A 14449-nucleotide genomic window follows, 5' to 3' on the forward strand; every position below is an offset into this window, starting at 1 on the left:
TTTTTTTTTTTTTTTTGAGGGTCTCTGTCACCCAGGCTGGAGTCCAATGGTGCTATCTTGGCTCACTGCAACCTCTACCTCCCAGGCTCAAGCAGTCCTCCTGCGTCAACCTCCCAAGTAGCTGGGACTACAAGTGCACACCATCACACCCAGCTAATTTTTAAATTTTTTTGTAGAGGCAGGGTGGGGCGGGGGAGGCAGAGGGGTCTCACTATGTTGCCCATGCTGGTCTTGAACTCCTGGGCAAAAAGCCATCCTCCTAGATCTGCCTCCTAAAGTGCTGGAGTTACAGATGTGAGCCATTGCACCTGGACTTGTTCTCATTGTAATTCACCAAAAAAAAAAAAAAAATATATATATATATATATATATATGCATAACTGTCTACCAGAGTTTTTTATCCACATAAGTATTACCACACAGAAATGATGCATTTTTGGCCCCAAAGAAAATTGACATTTTAGTCTTTGCAGAAAATGTGCTACTTCTCCAAGTATTTTTGGCATAATGAAAATAGTTGAAGTATTCCCATTAATATTTTCATGCCATCTTTCTGTTTTCAAGCCAGAATGCCAACTTAAAAAACAACAACTTTACTTTCAATTAATTAAAGAAGTAGCACGTGCCCACTGTAAGTCAGACCCTTGCTGCTTCTGAGGTCACTGAGGCCAAGATACCCTGGTAGGAAGCAGGGTGCCATCCAACAACGAAGGCATCAAGAGTTGAGGTGTGACTCACTCTGGGGAGCGAGTCACCCTTTTTAACACCTTTACAAAGGGTATTGCAGAGTCTTCCAGACTCAAAGGAACTGGGTCGTGAAGGAGGGAAATTGAGGGCCTAAGTTGGTAGTTTTGGACCTGAAGCTGGGCCTCGCATTCCTCAGCCTTCTAGAGTCAACTCTAGATGTGGACTTAGAGACCCCACCATGTCTAGGGGTTGCCTGGGTGGGACATCCCAGTTGGATCAGCAGAGGGAAATGGATACACAGGGATGTTGTTACCAAAGCTGCCGGTGCACTGTGGTGGGATCACAGCCTAGGATGAGACCCAGAGTGTGGGGCTGGCCTCGGCCATGACTGCCCTGGCCCTGCTGCTGGTGGCTGTGTGGCCCTGGGCAAGCCACTTGCTCTCTCCTGGGCTCTGCCTTCTGATCTGCATAACCAGGACCTTGGGCCAGTGGCCTCCTCCCTCAGCCCCCGCTAGGTTGTGATCCCTGACAGCCTGGCTCCTTGTTGGGGGACACCTGTTTCTGCTCCCCTCAGAATCAGAACCCGCCCAGTGGCTGCAGCTGATGGGAGAATGGTGCCGACACAGGCATCTCTGTAGAATCATGCTGCAATGGCACTGTCACACCATAGGCAGGTGGTGGGTGGAAGAAGGCAGGTGGTGGGTGGGTGACGCACCCTGCACCCCACCCTGCCTCCCGCCCCCATGACCCCATGCACCCCTCAGCTTCACCCGACCTTGGTAAGATCTGGCTCCTCTTCTGAATCGGGCATGGATTTCCTGCGAAGAAACCAGAGGTGGAGGAAGGATCAGCACATGCCAGGTGTACTAAGAGTACAGGCGGCCAACCCAGAAGCCCACATGAACCTGCCGGCCAGATACCCCTGCTCAGAGACCCCTCAGGTAACTGGCCCAAGTAAAAGTCCATCTCCTGCCTTCTAGTCCAATTCTTCCTCTCCTTCCTGACTGGCTCTGTCCAGAAGAGCTTTCTGCATGGTGGAAATGTTTTCTGTCTGTGCTGTCCACGACAGAAGCCACACAGGGCCACTGAGTGCTTTGAATGTGGCCAGTGGGACTGAGAAACAATTTTTAACTTTAATTATTTTAAATTTAAGAAGCTGCACATGGTAAGTGGCCACCATATTGGGCAATGGAGTTGCAGCTGCCTGTCTACTCCAGGCAGTCACCTGGCTCTCCCCGCTCTAGGGTCCTGTGGGAGAGGTGTGGTTAGTTTGGACTTCCGTGAGGCCCTTTATTGCTAGGCATTTTCAGAGAGTGTGTGTAGCGCTTCCATCTCAGCTAGAGAGTAGGCACCATGAGGGCAGCTCGCCTCTGCTGTGGCTCATGGCACTTGCATTGCCTTTTTCTTTTTCTTTTCTTTTCTTTTCTTTTTTTTTTTTTTGAGACAGGATCTCAGTTTGTCACCCAGGCTGGAGTGCATTGGCACAATCATATCTTGCTGAAGTCTCAACCTCCTGAACTTAAGCGATCCTGCCACCTCAGCCTCCTGAGTAGCTGGGACCACAGGTGCATACTAGTACACCCGGCTAATTTTTAAATTGTGGAGACAGCATCTCACTATATTGCTGGTCTCAAGCTCCTGGGCTCAAGCGATCCTTCCACCTTGGCCTCCCAAAGTGCTGAGATTACAGGTGTGAGTCACTGTGCCTCGTCCTGCATTGTCTTTTATAAATACAGTCCACCTTGTATATCTGCAGGTTCCATGTCTGTGGATTCAACCAAAACAGAAAAATAAAAAATAATAATATAAGCTGGGCTTGTGGCTCACACCTGTAACCCCAGAGCTTTGGGAGGCCGAGGCTTAAGCCTAGGAGTTTGGTGCTGCAATGAGCTATGATTGTGCCATTGCACTCCAGCCTGGGTGACAGAGTGAGACCCTGTTTCCAAAAAATATATGAATAAATAATACAACAATAAAAATAACACAAGTTTAAAAATACATTATAACAACTATTTACATAGCATTAACATTGTACTAGGTATTATAAGTAATTTAGAGATGATTTAAAGTATACAGGAGGGTGTGCATAGGATATGCAAACTCTACACCATTCTATATGAGGAACTTGAGTATCCCTGGATTTTGGTATCGTTGGGGGTCCTGGAACAAATACCCCATAGATATGAGGGACAACTGTACTTTATGGATTAATTCGAATACATTCTTTAAAAACAGCTGCAAAAAAAGGCAGTCACAGGCAGGGAGTGGAATTAACTGCTTACTCAGGTCAAAATAAGTGCCTAGGGCTCTGCACTGGGCCCCCAAATACAGAGTCTGCTGTACAGAAGGGAGTGTGTGCTGTGTGCTCCACAGCAATGCCAGCCCCTCGTCCCTGTGCCTCTCTGCTCCCTGACAGCATTCCCACCTCCGTGGCCCAGATGGACACAGACCCCTCTGGAAGCATTGCAGCCTTGAGGGGCGGGACACAGGAATCCTGGATACCAACCTGGCTGGGTGAAGCGAAGACTGCTCCACACAGCAGCAGCACACAGCAGAGCCCTCTCTTCATTGCATTCATGATTGCTTCACAGCGTCCCTTAAATTCTGGAAGGTGAGAAAAAAGAGCTTGATCACGGGGTGCAAGAGGTCCATGATGGCAACAGAGGAGGAGAAGCCGCAACATTGTCCTGGCTGGCTTCCTCCACAGCCAGCCCCGCGGGAGAAACACCAGACATGCATCTAGAAGAGGATTCTAGAAACTATGTATTTTTTATCATTGCAAAATATACATAACACAAAATTTACCACCTTAACGATGTTAAGTGCACAGTTCAGTGGCATTAAGCACGTCATATTGCTGTGCAGCCAGCCATTACCACCGCCCATCTTCAGAACTTCTCCATCACCCCTAACTGAAACTCTGTAGCCATTAAAGAATAACTCCCCATTCCCCTTTCCCCAGCAGCCACACTGCTACTTTCTGTCTGTATGAACCTGACTGCTCTACATACATCATAGAAGTGGAATCAGACAGTGTTTCTTCTTTTGTGACTGGTTTATTTCACTTTGCAAATGTCTTCAAGGTGCATCCATGCTGTAGCATGTCCTTTTTTTTTTTTTTTTCTTTTGAGATGGAGTCTCGCTCTGTCGCCCAGGCTGGAGTGCACTGGCGTGATCTCGACTCACTACAAGCTCTGCCTCCTGGGTTCATGCCATTCTCCTGTCTCAGCCTCCTGAGTAGCTGGGACTACAGGTGCCCGCCACCACGCCTGGCTAATTTTTGTATTTTTAGTAGAGACGGGGTTTCACCATGTTAGCCAGGACGGTCTCGATCTCTGACCTCGTGATCCGCTCACCTCGGCCTCCCAAAGTGCTGGGATTACAGGCGTGAGCCACCGCGCCCGGCCGCCTTATTTTCTTTTTTCTTTCTTCTTTCTTCTTTCTTTCTTTCTTTTTTTCTTTTTCTTTTCTTTTCTTTTTTTTTTTTTCTGAGACAGGGTCTCACTCTGTCATCCAGACTGGAGTGCAGTGGCACGAACACGGTTCACTGCAGCCTTGACCCACCAGGTTCAAGAGATCCTCTTGCCTCAGCTTCCCAAAGAGCTGGGACTTCAGGCATGCACCACCATGCCTGGCTAAGAGAGTGTGTGTGTGTGTGTGTGTAAAGACAAGGTTTCTCTATGTTGTCCAGGCTAGTCTCGAACTCCTGGGCACAAATGATCCTCCTTCCTCAGCCTCCCAAAGTGCTGGGATCAGGTGTGAGCCACTGACCCAGCATTTTTCCTTCCTTTTTAAGGCTGAATAATACTCCACTGTGGGATAGAACACATTTTGTTTATCCATTCATCTGTCAATGCTGGGAGATAATTTTGCCCAGAGATTTCTGTGGGCTGAAGGGTTAGACCATTTCTGAGACGTCTTGGCAGCCCAGAGACCACAGCGCTCTGGCTTGGTTTCCTGGAAGGGAATTCCTGCCCTGGGCTTGACTAGATGGAGCCGCAATCATGTCTTCTTGGACTTCTGCAGCGGAAGCCGTTGGGATTTTATTGCCAGCACATCATAGAGCCAGCCTGCCTTAGACTGCTCAGCTTCCTCCACGCGGGATGGAGCCTAATCCCCTGCCTGAGGGTCTCCCCACAAAGCAGAGGCCCCCCAACCCAACCTCCATCCCCCCCTGCCCACCGCTCTGCCGGAACATCTGTCTCCTTTTTCATAGACTGCAACAGATCCGGCAATGTGCATATTTGCAGGAAGGAGGGGAGGCATCTGATGTTTGGTCGGAAGACTCAGATCTTCCTGCACCCCAGAGCCCCACTTTCCATCTGCCTCTCCTCTGTGATCCTGCCCTCGGCAGCTCAAAGTAGGTTAGTCGGTCGGGTGTTATTTTGTGGTCTGGTGGCCTGTTCCCTCCTTCATCCACAAAAATTAAAGCATGGAGTTTCTTTCCCTGACTCATTTCCCTTCGGTCACAACAACTTCAGGTCCCACCCTCCCCCTCCCCGAGCGTCCTAGGGGCCTGGAGGCACAGGGGCTTCCAGGCCTTGCCTCCCTGCCTGGTCCGGCTCTGGATCTTTGATTGTTACTTCAAAAAGCACTCCCCCATGGGAGGTGCTGATCACCCTCCTTGCCTCGCTACATTTCACGCCTGACAGATTCTCCCCGGGCTCCTGTGTCAGGCAGAGGGGACTAGGGAGAGGGCGAGGGAAGCCTGCAGGAGGCTCCGGGTACAGCAATTCCAATGAGAAAACACAGCTCAGAGGGAGGCTCGCCAGCCTGGCATCCTCCCAGCCTCCCTGCACCTGACCCATCAGGAGGGAACAGCAGTGCCGTCTCTAGCCTTTGCGCCCGCAGTGCCCGAGGTCTCCCTGAAGTGCGCTCTTTGGGGGTCCCTTTCTCGCCGGGAGGAAGCAGCTGTGCTACTCCCTGTCTCCAGGCAGTTTCAGAAGAAAGGCAGTCAGGAGCCGAGGCCACCCAAAACAGGAGTGTGGGGTGGAATCTTCTCATCACAGAGACTTACTCCAGATCTTCTTTCTCAGCTTTCCTCAAATTTCCTGTTTCTCAAAACTTCCCAAAATTCCTCTTAAATTCCCCTTTTAAATTTTATCCCATTACTTAATCTTGTAAAAATAGCTCATGTGAAACTCCCTCCCCATTTCTCCCTGATGTTCGTGTATTTCTAGGTTGCCCCACTCCTTACTCTTAAGCAAGACCCAAGGATGGTGAGAGTTCCCACTTCACAGGAATTGTGAATGAAACAGCAAACGAGTGAGTACAAGGAACTTGACCTTCTTCATCGTGCTGTCCACACCACCCAGCCCTCTCGACAGGCTCCTGCACCCCAGCCTGGGATATCAGCTTGGGTGTTTTTTCCAGATGCCCACCAAGTTACTTCTTTATTTCAAGAACTCAAAGTCCACCCAAACGGAATGCAATGCCAGATGCCGGGAAACTGCCATGTGAAGAGTGCAGTATGGGCACGTTGGCATTGCCTGGGAACATCCCCCTTTCTGGATAACTAGGGGTGGGGGGACCAGATGGAGGAGGAGCATGACCTAGGGCTGGTCCACACGCACCACCTGCTGCATCATGTTCAACTCTTTTGCAACTGAACAATCTGAATAAGAGATAAGAGAGCAGGAGCATATTTTTGTCTTTGCTCCTGAGAGAGTTGGAGACTTGTCTCTTCTCTTCCTTGGCCTCCCTGGACCTTCCTGCTCCTTGAGCTGATTCAATGCAAGTGAATCTCACCCCAGCAGGGCGATAGCTCTGTCCACATCACGCAGAGGCGATTCGAGCAGCTGGAAAGGCCAAGTGGGGTAAGAGATGACAAAGAAATGAGTCATCCGGCCAGCAGAAAAACAGTGCAGTCTGAAAACAAGAAAGAGAGAAGAGAGGGAGGAAAAATGTGTCCTTGTTTCGCCTTCGCTGAAGAGGTGGGCGTCGAGGTCTGGGGGCAATGTCGGGATGCAGAGCAGAGTGAAAGCCAGAACCACGGACTCAAGACAGGACCGCAGGGCGTGGCTGGGATGGACTTTGGGCCTCACTAAAGGGAGGTCCACGAGTGCTCTGGCGAGGCCCGGGTGAGAGATGACATTGGCAGAAGGGATGGAAGAGGCTCATTTTTATAAATAGAAAGACTTCTAATTTTGTTCTGTGTTATCTCCCTTTTGCTATATTTAGTAGCTTCTCAGGATCATCAAAGAACTGAAAAAAAAAGGCAAATGAGAAGAAGGAAGGAAGGGGGTAGGAAGGGAGGCACAGAAAGATAGAAAAGGATAAAAAAGAAAGGATGAAAGAAAGGAAGGCCCCAAGATTGGCTGACTTTTGCTAGGCTGGAATCCTGAATCACTGTATGAGAGGAGAGGTGGAATGCTGGTCCCCAAGACCCCAAGGCCTAGCCCTGTCAGGCCACCCTAGCACACAAAGCTGATTTTTGCAGATTTGCAAAAGGCACCCTCTCTGTTGGATGAAGTTCAACAGTCTCAGGATGTGGCAAGTTGACAAAGAATCTGTGCAAATTAGAGAAAACAGAGTCCGTGGGTTGGCTGATAGATTGCAGCCTGGATCTGAAGGATGTGTGTGTAGGCACCTGTGTGTAGGACACAGCCAGCATATCTGTGCTCAGCCGGCCCTGTCTGCTTCCAACCTGCATGTGTGTCCTGCAGAGCAGCTTGACCTTCCTGCCTGGAAGCCGTGTTTGGTTTGTTGGCTGTAGCAACCAGAGTGACTCTGTTCCCGGGCCCTGCCAAACAACCTGTGAATGATGACTGTGCTCGGGGAAAACGGGAACAATAGTCTGGTAACCAGGAAGTGGGGTACCGTGCTGTAAGCTCACTTTCCTGGGAGATGTACTGTTTCCCAGAGCTAAGGATGCATGCCGTTTTGGCTGAGAAATTGATGATCATGCCAACCAGAAAGGTGGTGTTCATTTCTATGGTGGCCTCATGGGGAAATGATGGTCGATGGGCACCAGTGAGTAACTGATTCTGGATTGGGCACAGCCCCTGGAAAGGAGGAGGCCAGCTGGAGGAGGGACAGGGGAAAGTCGGTGGGGTGCTGTCTCAGTGCCTGTGTATTACATCCCCCTCTATCTGCCTCTACCGGCCCCATCTTCCCTCCATAAAAGCCAGCTCCTAGGAAAGGAACTAATCAGCTTGTTCACATAAGGTAAAAATGACTGCAAAAAAATTAATGTGCTGTCCTTCCAAAAAGCATCTATATTTTGAGACATAAAATCTCCTGCCAGCAATGCAAAACCAAGTGGGCCGGATGCTCCAAGGTTGCCTCCGGGGCTGACGTCCTGTGGTTTCTGTTCTGTTGTGAGAACATGCGATATGGGGAGTGTCACATGCGGTATAAACTGGGAAACTCTTACATATGGCTCTATAGTTCTATTGTTTCAATTATATAGGAAAGCAAGGCCGCATGAGGTGGTTCACGCCTGTAACCCCAGCACTTTGGGAGGCCAGGGTGGGAGGATCGCTTGAACCCAGGAGTTTGGGATCAGCCTGGGCAACACAGTGAGACTCTGTCTCTGTTTATTTTAATATAAAAACATTTTAAAAAATAAATTATATGGCCAGGCACGGTGGCTCACACCTGTAATCCCAGCACTGTGGGAGGCCAAGGTGGGCAGATCTCTTGAGGTCAGGAGTTCAAAACAAGCCTGGCCAGCATGGTGAAACCCCATCTCTACTAAAAATACAAAAAAATTAGCCGGGCTTGGTGGCAGGTGCCTGTAATCCCAGCTACTCGGGAGGCTGAGGCAGGAGAATTGCTTGAACCTGGCAGGTGGTAGTTGCAGTGAGTCAAGATCGCGCTACTGCAGCCTGGGCGACAGAGCAGGACTTCGTCTCAAAAAAGATTATACAGAAAAGTGACTTGCAATAAAGGAACTGTACACATGTAGTCAATCAATCAAATTGCAAACAGTGCAGTCGCTCCAGATGTTAGTGAACTGGAGAATTATAGTCTGTACTCTTGCCAGCAAGAAGAAGGCAGAAACATGAGCAAGCTAGAGGAGGAGGGAAATTGCAAGGGAAAGACAAATGTAATTGATACTATTATCAAATGTTGCACCATGTGCAAAGTTTGCTACATTTATCTTTGGTCAAGGAGATTCTTAGGTTATTGTTGCTTTGCAAAAGGTCTCTCTGAAAACCCGAGCAAGAGAAAGTCAGTCTCCAAGAGTACCAATACCCTAAAATGACTCATGGATTTAAAACAACACACTCTCCACTGCCACCCCCGCCACAACCACCATAGCCCAGACGGATACCAACAATTAAGAAAAGAAACGGCCAGGATTCCTTGGACCAGCAAAGGCACGTTTCTAGAGCAGGACGAGAGCTGAAGTGAGATGCTGGGAGAGGAACTAGCCTTGGAACGGGTGGCGTGCTCCCATGAAAGCACCCCTTTGTTCAGGACAGGAGCTTTGAGCCTGGTAGCTCTCATCCCACTTCTCCAGGCCCTGCATAGTACAGAGGCCATGATCTCAGAATAAAAATCACTTTCAAAAACTGCCATCACATAAGTAATTCTTAACTTTTCGAAAAGGTGATTTTCTATAGGCTAAATGGTTATTTTCCCTCTCTTAACAGAATGGTTTATAACTAGGGGAGAAGAGAGGAAGAGTCTGTTTCTTATCTAATTTCACCAATTCCAATGAAGGGAAGAGTATAGCATCCTCTCAGAGCTGGGTGTGGTGGTTTGCACCTGTAGTCCTAGCTACTCAGGAGGCTGAGGCAGGAGGATCACTTGAGGCGAGGAGTTCAAGACCGGCCTAGGCAACATAGCAAGACCCCATGTCTTCAAAAGCATAGAATCTTTTCCTGGCACACCCTGCCCCCCACCCATCAGAGCAGAATTTTCTCCAAAACATCTTCCAAATGTAGGCACATGGCCTGTGTCTAAGCGATATGGAATTAAACTCAGAAAAAGCTACAGCAGGCATGTCCAGTTGTCATCTCCTCAATGCTCCACCCTCTGCCCGGTAATCCTGGTTATTTGGAGGAGTGGGGAATGTTGGTTGTGGGTCTAGGAAAACAGAAGTCTATCCTGCCTCCTCCCACAATCAAAACAGAAGAAACCCTGTCCTAATAAACAGATCCTTCTGAAGCAAACACAAGGTCCACCTGGTGAAAACTAAATCAGTCAGTGCAATAAAATGTTAACCACAAAGTCTGCATCTAAACAAGCCCTGAAATCTAAAGTGAATCTAAATGAGTGTCATCTTCCGTGATGAAGGTCGTTCGTTCCTCATGTTCCTTCCACTCCCTAAAGCAAACATCACCACAAGGTAATAAAATACGCAATGATTTGACAATTCTCCAGCCCAACTCCACATTTCAACACACTTGAATTAGGAAATACTGATCAGAAACTTTCATTGTATCATTACATGACTTTACCCACATTTTACTGGCCTTAGGCGAAAGTGACATTATTGTTGCCTGAGAAATGTACACATGGATTAATGCCACTCACTCAACAGATATTTGAGTAGCTCCTACCTTTCCAGGCACAGAGTTTATGCTAAACCCTTTCACGTCCATTAAGTCATTTGAGGCAATATTATTACCTCGTTTTTACAGATGGGAGAACTGAACTTCAAAAAGGTGTTAGGGGCTGAGAGCAGTGGCTCACGTCTGTAATCCCAACACTTTGGGAGGCTGAGGAGGGTGGATCATTTGAGCCCAGGAGTTCAAGATCAGCCTCGGCAACATAGGGAGACCTTCATCTGTACAAAAAATACAAAAATTTGCAAGGTGCGGTGGCTCACATCTGTAATCCCAACATTTTGGGAGGCCAAGGAGGGTGGGTGGCTTGATCCCTGGAATTTGAGAGCTGCCTGGGCAACATGGCAAAACCTCATCTCAACAAAAAAAATACAAAAAATTAGTTGGGCATGGTGGTACATGCCTGTAGTCCCAGCTACTTGGGAGGCTGAGGTGGGAGGATGGCCTGAGCCTGGGAGTTTGAGGCTGCAGTGAGCTGTGATCATACCACTGCACTCCAGCTTGAGACAGAGCGAGATCCTGTCTCAAAAAAAAAAAAAAAAAGTATAAGGGTCATGCTGTATGGTGACACATCTTGTGAGAGTTGGCATCAGGACTCAAGCCCAGGAGACACAGTTCTCTTACCCCAAACCTAACACTCTTTCCACTACCCCTCACTGTCTATGTGACACCAACTGTAACTTTTTTTTTTTTTTTTGAGATGGAGTTTCACTCTGTCGCCCAGGCTGGAGTGCAACAGTGCAATCTCAGCTCGCTGCAACCTCCACCTCCTGGGTTTAAGCGATTCTCCTTCTTCAGCCTCCCGAGTAGCTTGGATTACAAGTGTGTGCCACCACGCCCGGCTAATTTTTGTATTTTTAGTAGAGACAGGGTTTCGGCATGCTGGCCAGGCTGGTCTCGAACTCCCAACTTCAGGTGATCTATCCACCTTGGCCTCCCAAAGTGCTAGGATTACAGGTGTGAGCCACCACGCCCGGCCATAACGTTCTTAATGTGTTCCACATGGTATACGACAGCAGAATGCCACAAAGAAGGGGCGTGGTCACTGGATTCTTAACCTGGAAATCTAACTGCATTTACAGCACATGTTCTGTGTGGGCAACTCACTCTCTCTGAGCCTCTTTCCTGTTTTTTTTCATGGGCTAATCATTTCCGTCTTGCTGAATTGTAAGGTAATTGGAAAAGAAGTAGGAAAGTCCTTCCCCCACACCTGGGTGCACGGCAGGAGCGACCTGTACCTACTGTCATGAACATCCTTCCTCAACAAAAGCACTGAGGCTTCCCGCTTCTCCCTGGAACAACTTGAAGCTGCCGATGCAGAAGAGATGCCACGCTGCATGGGGTCCTCATGGATCCCTGTTAATACTGAATCCTGCTTCCTAAATCATCTGATCACCTGTGTCAGCCTATAACCAATTCTCTGCAATTGATGTAGAATTTTGTGCCTTCATCTGTGTTCATAGAACAGTATCAACAGGAGCCATTATTTCCTGAATACAGGGTGATGTCTTTAATCCGGTTTTTAATCTGCTTTTTTATTTGCCTTTCTCACACCACGCATGCAGAGGCCACTGTGGACTCCCAGCAGAAACCGGAACTAGCAGCTGAGATGAGACAGCTGGGACATCAGGCCATCTCTATTGATAAGGCATATCTGACCAAGCCACACCATGAAAGTCAGAGGCATCACGTGAGAGAAATAAGGAAATTGGAGCTTCCCAGAAAAAAACCCTTCCCTTTCTCTCAGTAGCCCAGGTGGTAGACACTGGCTCTTGCTACAACAAGATAAAATACAACAGTTTTCTCTTTTTGGCGAACATGACAGAAAGAGAATAACCAGCAGAAATCGAGTTGACCAGTAGTCTCTCTTTCTTATTTATTTATTTATTTTGAGACAGAGTCTCGCCCAGTCACCCAGACTGGAGTGCAGTGGCGTGATCACAGCTCACTGCAGTCTCAACCTCCCTGGCTCAAGTGATCCTCTCACCTCAGCTTCTCAAGTAGCTGGGACTACAGGTGTGTGCCACCATGTCCAGCTAATTTTTTTTTTTTTTTTTTCATTTTTTTGTAGAGACAGAGTCTTTGCTATGTTCGATACCCAGGCTGGTCTCAAACTCCTTGGCTCAAGCAACCCGCCCACCTCGGGCTCCCAAACTGCTGGGATTACAGGCAGGAGCTGTGTGCCCTGCCTCTGTTAGCTCATCCATACTGGGTTACCGGGTTTAGCATCCCCTCCCAGTCCCTGTCCCCTGCCTTCTGGAGACTCAGCTGAAATAAAACTGCCCACATCAAAAGTCCCATCTATGGGGCTGGAGAAGCTGCAGGGATGTCCTCCTCCCAGCGCTTACCAGACCCCCACCCTGGCCCCCCAGCCCTCAAGCACCCACGTGAGCTGCTTCTGTTAAGCATTCACAGACAATGATCTATCCGTGCTATATATTCACCATCAATGTGTATCGGGCACCAGCCGTGCCCTGGCACAGGCTCTGGCGATGCAAAGACACAGCTCTTATCCTGAAAGAGCTCATAGTTAGGAAGGGGCCTGGTGAATAACTAGACACTCAGGGTACAGCAGAGCAGTGCCATACCACGCAGCGGGGTGGGGACGGGGGTGGGCTTGGAGTGGAATGCGGGGGAGGTTGTCCATCCCAGGCTTGTTGAGGTGGGGGTGGTCAGGCAGGCTTTCTGGAATGCATAACACAGAGCTGTTCCAGGAACACATGAAGGAGTTAGGCAGACAGCGAAGGGGTCTGCTCCAGACAGAGCACATCCCCATGGCTTGGGTCTGGGCCACAGCAAGCACAGAGCCCCCTACCCATCAGCACAGCTCCCGACAGCAGGCAAAGGTGAGAGTCGCCCCCGGGCTCTCCTGCCAGGGTGTCCTGGGAGGACGTGTGCTTTGGAATCTCTGAGTGTTCTAAGGATCTAGGGGCCTTTGTAGGAGTCCAGCATGGATTCTCTAATGCCTAGCTGTATGTTAATGGAATATTTGTGACTACATAATAAATACAAAAGGCTCTCAATACACAGGTCTCCTGGTATCTGGGTTCAGCCTAGCCCGGAAGTGATCACTTCAGAGGCTCCAGGTGGAATCAGATCTTCTGATCAATCCTCAAAAAACCTTCCCTAAGCCACCAGTGCGTGTGTCAGGAGCATCGCGTGGTCACCCATGCACATCGGCTGGGCCTGTTAGCCAAGTCGCTGCTGGGTCTTGGCCATTGGTGTGTGCAATTCACAGCCGGGCAGCTGCTGCAGACACCCAGTCATATACTTGTATAGAAAGAACAGCTGGCTAGCATTTCCTGGCAGTCATGATCAGCACCACAACTCAGGCAAAGTTGAGTTCAAAAATGTTTCTAAAACACTTGCTGTGTGCCCAGCACCTGTTTCATCTTCACTCTGTCACAGGTGTTATTTTTGAGTGGATTAAGAATTGTGTTTATCTGTCCCTCTATCCCATTCTACAGAAGTTTCTCAAGTGGCATACATAGAAAATATTTTTTTAATATATAATATGCAAAATATCACTAAGAGGGACTGGGCACAGTGGCTCTTGCCTGTAATCCCAGCATTTTGTGAGGCCCTGGCAAGAGGGTCGCTTGAGGCCAGGAGTTTGAGACCAGCCTGGGTAACAAAGCAAGACCCTGCTTCTACAAAAAAGTTTTATAATTAGCTGGATATGGCAGCATGCCCCTGTAGTCCTAGCTACTTGGGAGGCTGAGATGGAGGATCACTTGAGCCCACGAGTTTGAAGGTTCAGTGACCTATGATCACACTGCTGCACTCCAGCCTGGGTGATGGAGTCAGACCTTGTCTCTAAATATATATATATATTTTTATATATATATACAAACACATATTGCTAAGAGAATGTGCTGTCTTTATATGTAAGTAGAAAACTGAGCCACTATCAGAAGACCATGTGGCTTGACTTAGGGTTGGAGCAGGGTGGATGAGCTTTAAATTTCTTTCTAGCTCTAATTTTTTTTGAGTCTAAATCATCCTCACTCTTTTACCTGGTTTGATGTGAGACTCACCATATGGTTTTGTGAGCTGCTTGACTAGGATGAGGTTTATAGCCTGACACTATAGACAGAATTTTTCTCCCGTATATACAAAAGAAATGGCCCCAATAAGGAATGAGCAGAATGCACTGGTCCCTCATTGTGCGTCCCAACAATCTCATCAAAGCAGAATCGAAAATCACTTAGAGAAAGTAAAAAATTTATTCTGAGACTGCAGAT

At 48.5% G+C, this 14449-nt stretch overlaps 1 protein-coding gene across 2 annotated transcripts in view; it reads right to left on the reverse strand.

Moving 5' to 3' along the window:
* The window catches only part of PLAT (plasminogen activator, tissue type), a 52842-nt gene that overhangs the window by 15516 nt on the left and 22877 nt on the right, over positions 1 to 14449 (reverse strand). For both annotated transcript variants that reach the window (XM_032144351.2, XM_058433310.1), the window contains exons 2-3: positions 3194 to 3291; positions 1463 to 1505 (exon numbers count right to left, since the gene is read on the reverse strand). In XM_032144351.2, coding sequence (XP_032000242.1) covers positions 1463 to 1505; positions 3194 to 3265 — 115 coding nt within the window. In that variant the 5' untranslated portion in view covers positions 3266 to 3291. The remainder of the gene's footprint in view (positions 1 to 1462; positions 1506 to 3193; positions 3292 to 14449) is intronic.

Source organism: Hylobates moloch, unplaced genomic scaffold (genome assembly GCF_009828535.3).
Source record: "Hylobates moloch isolate HMO894 unplaced genomic scaffold, HMol_V3 SCAFFOLD_22, whole genome shotgun sequence".
Taxonomy (NCBI): Eukaryota; Metazoa; Chordata; class Mammalia; order Primates; family Hylobatidae; genus Hylobates; species Hylobates moloch.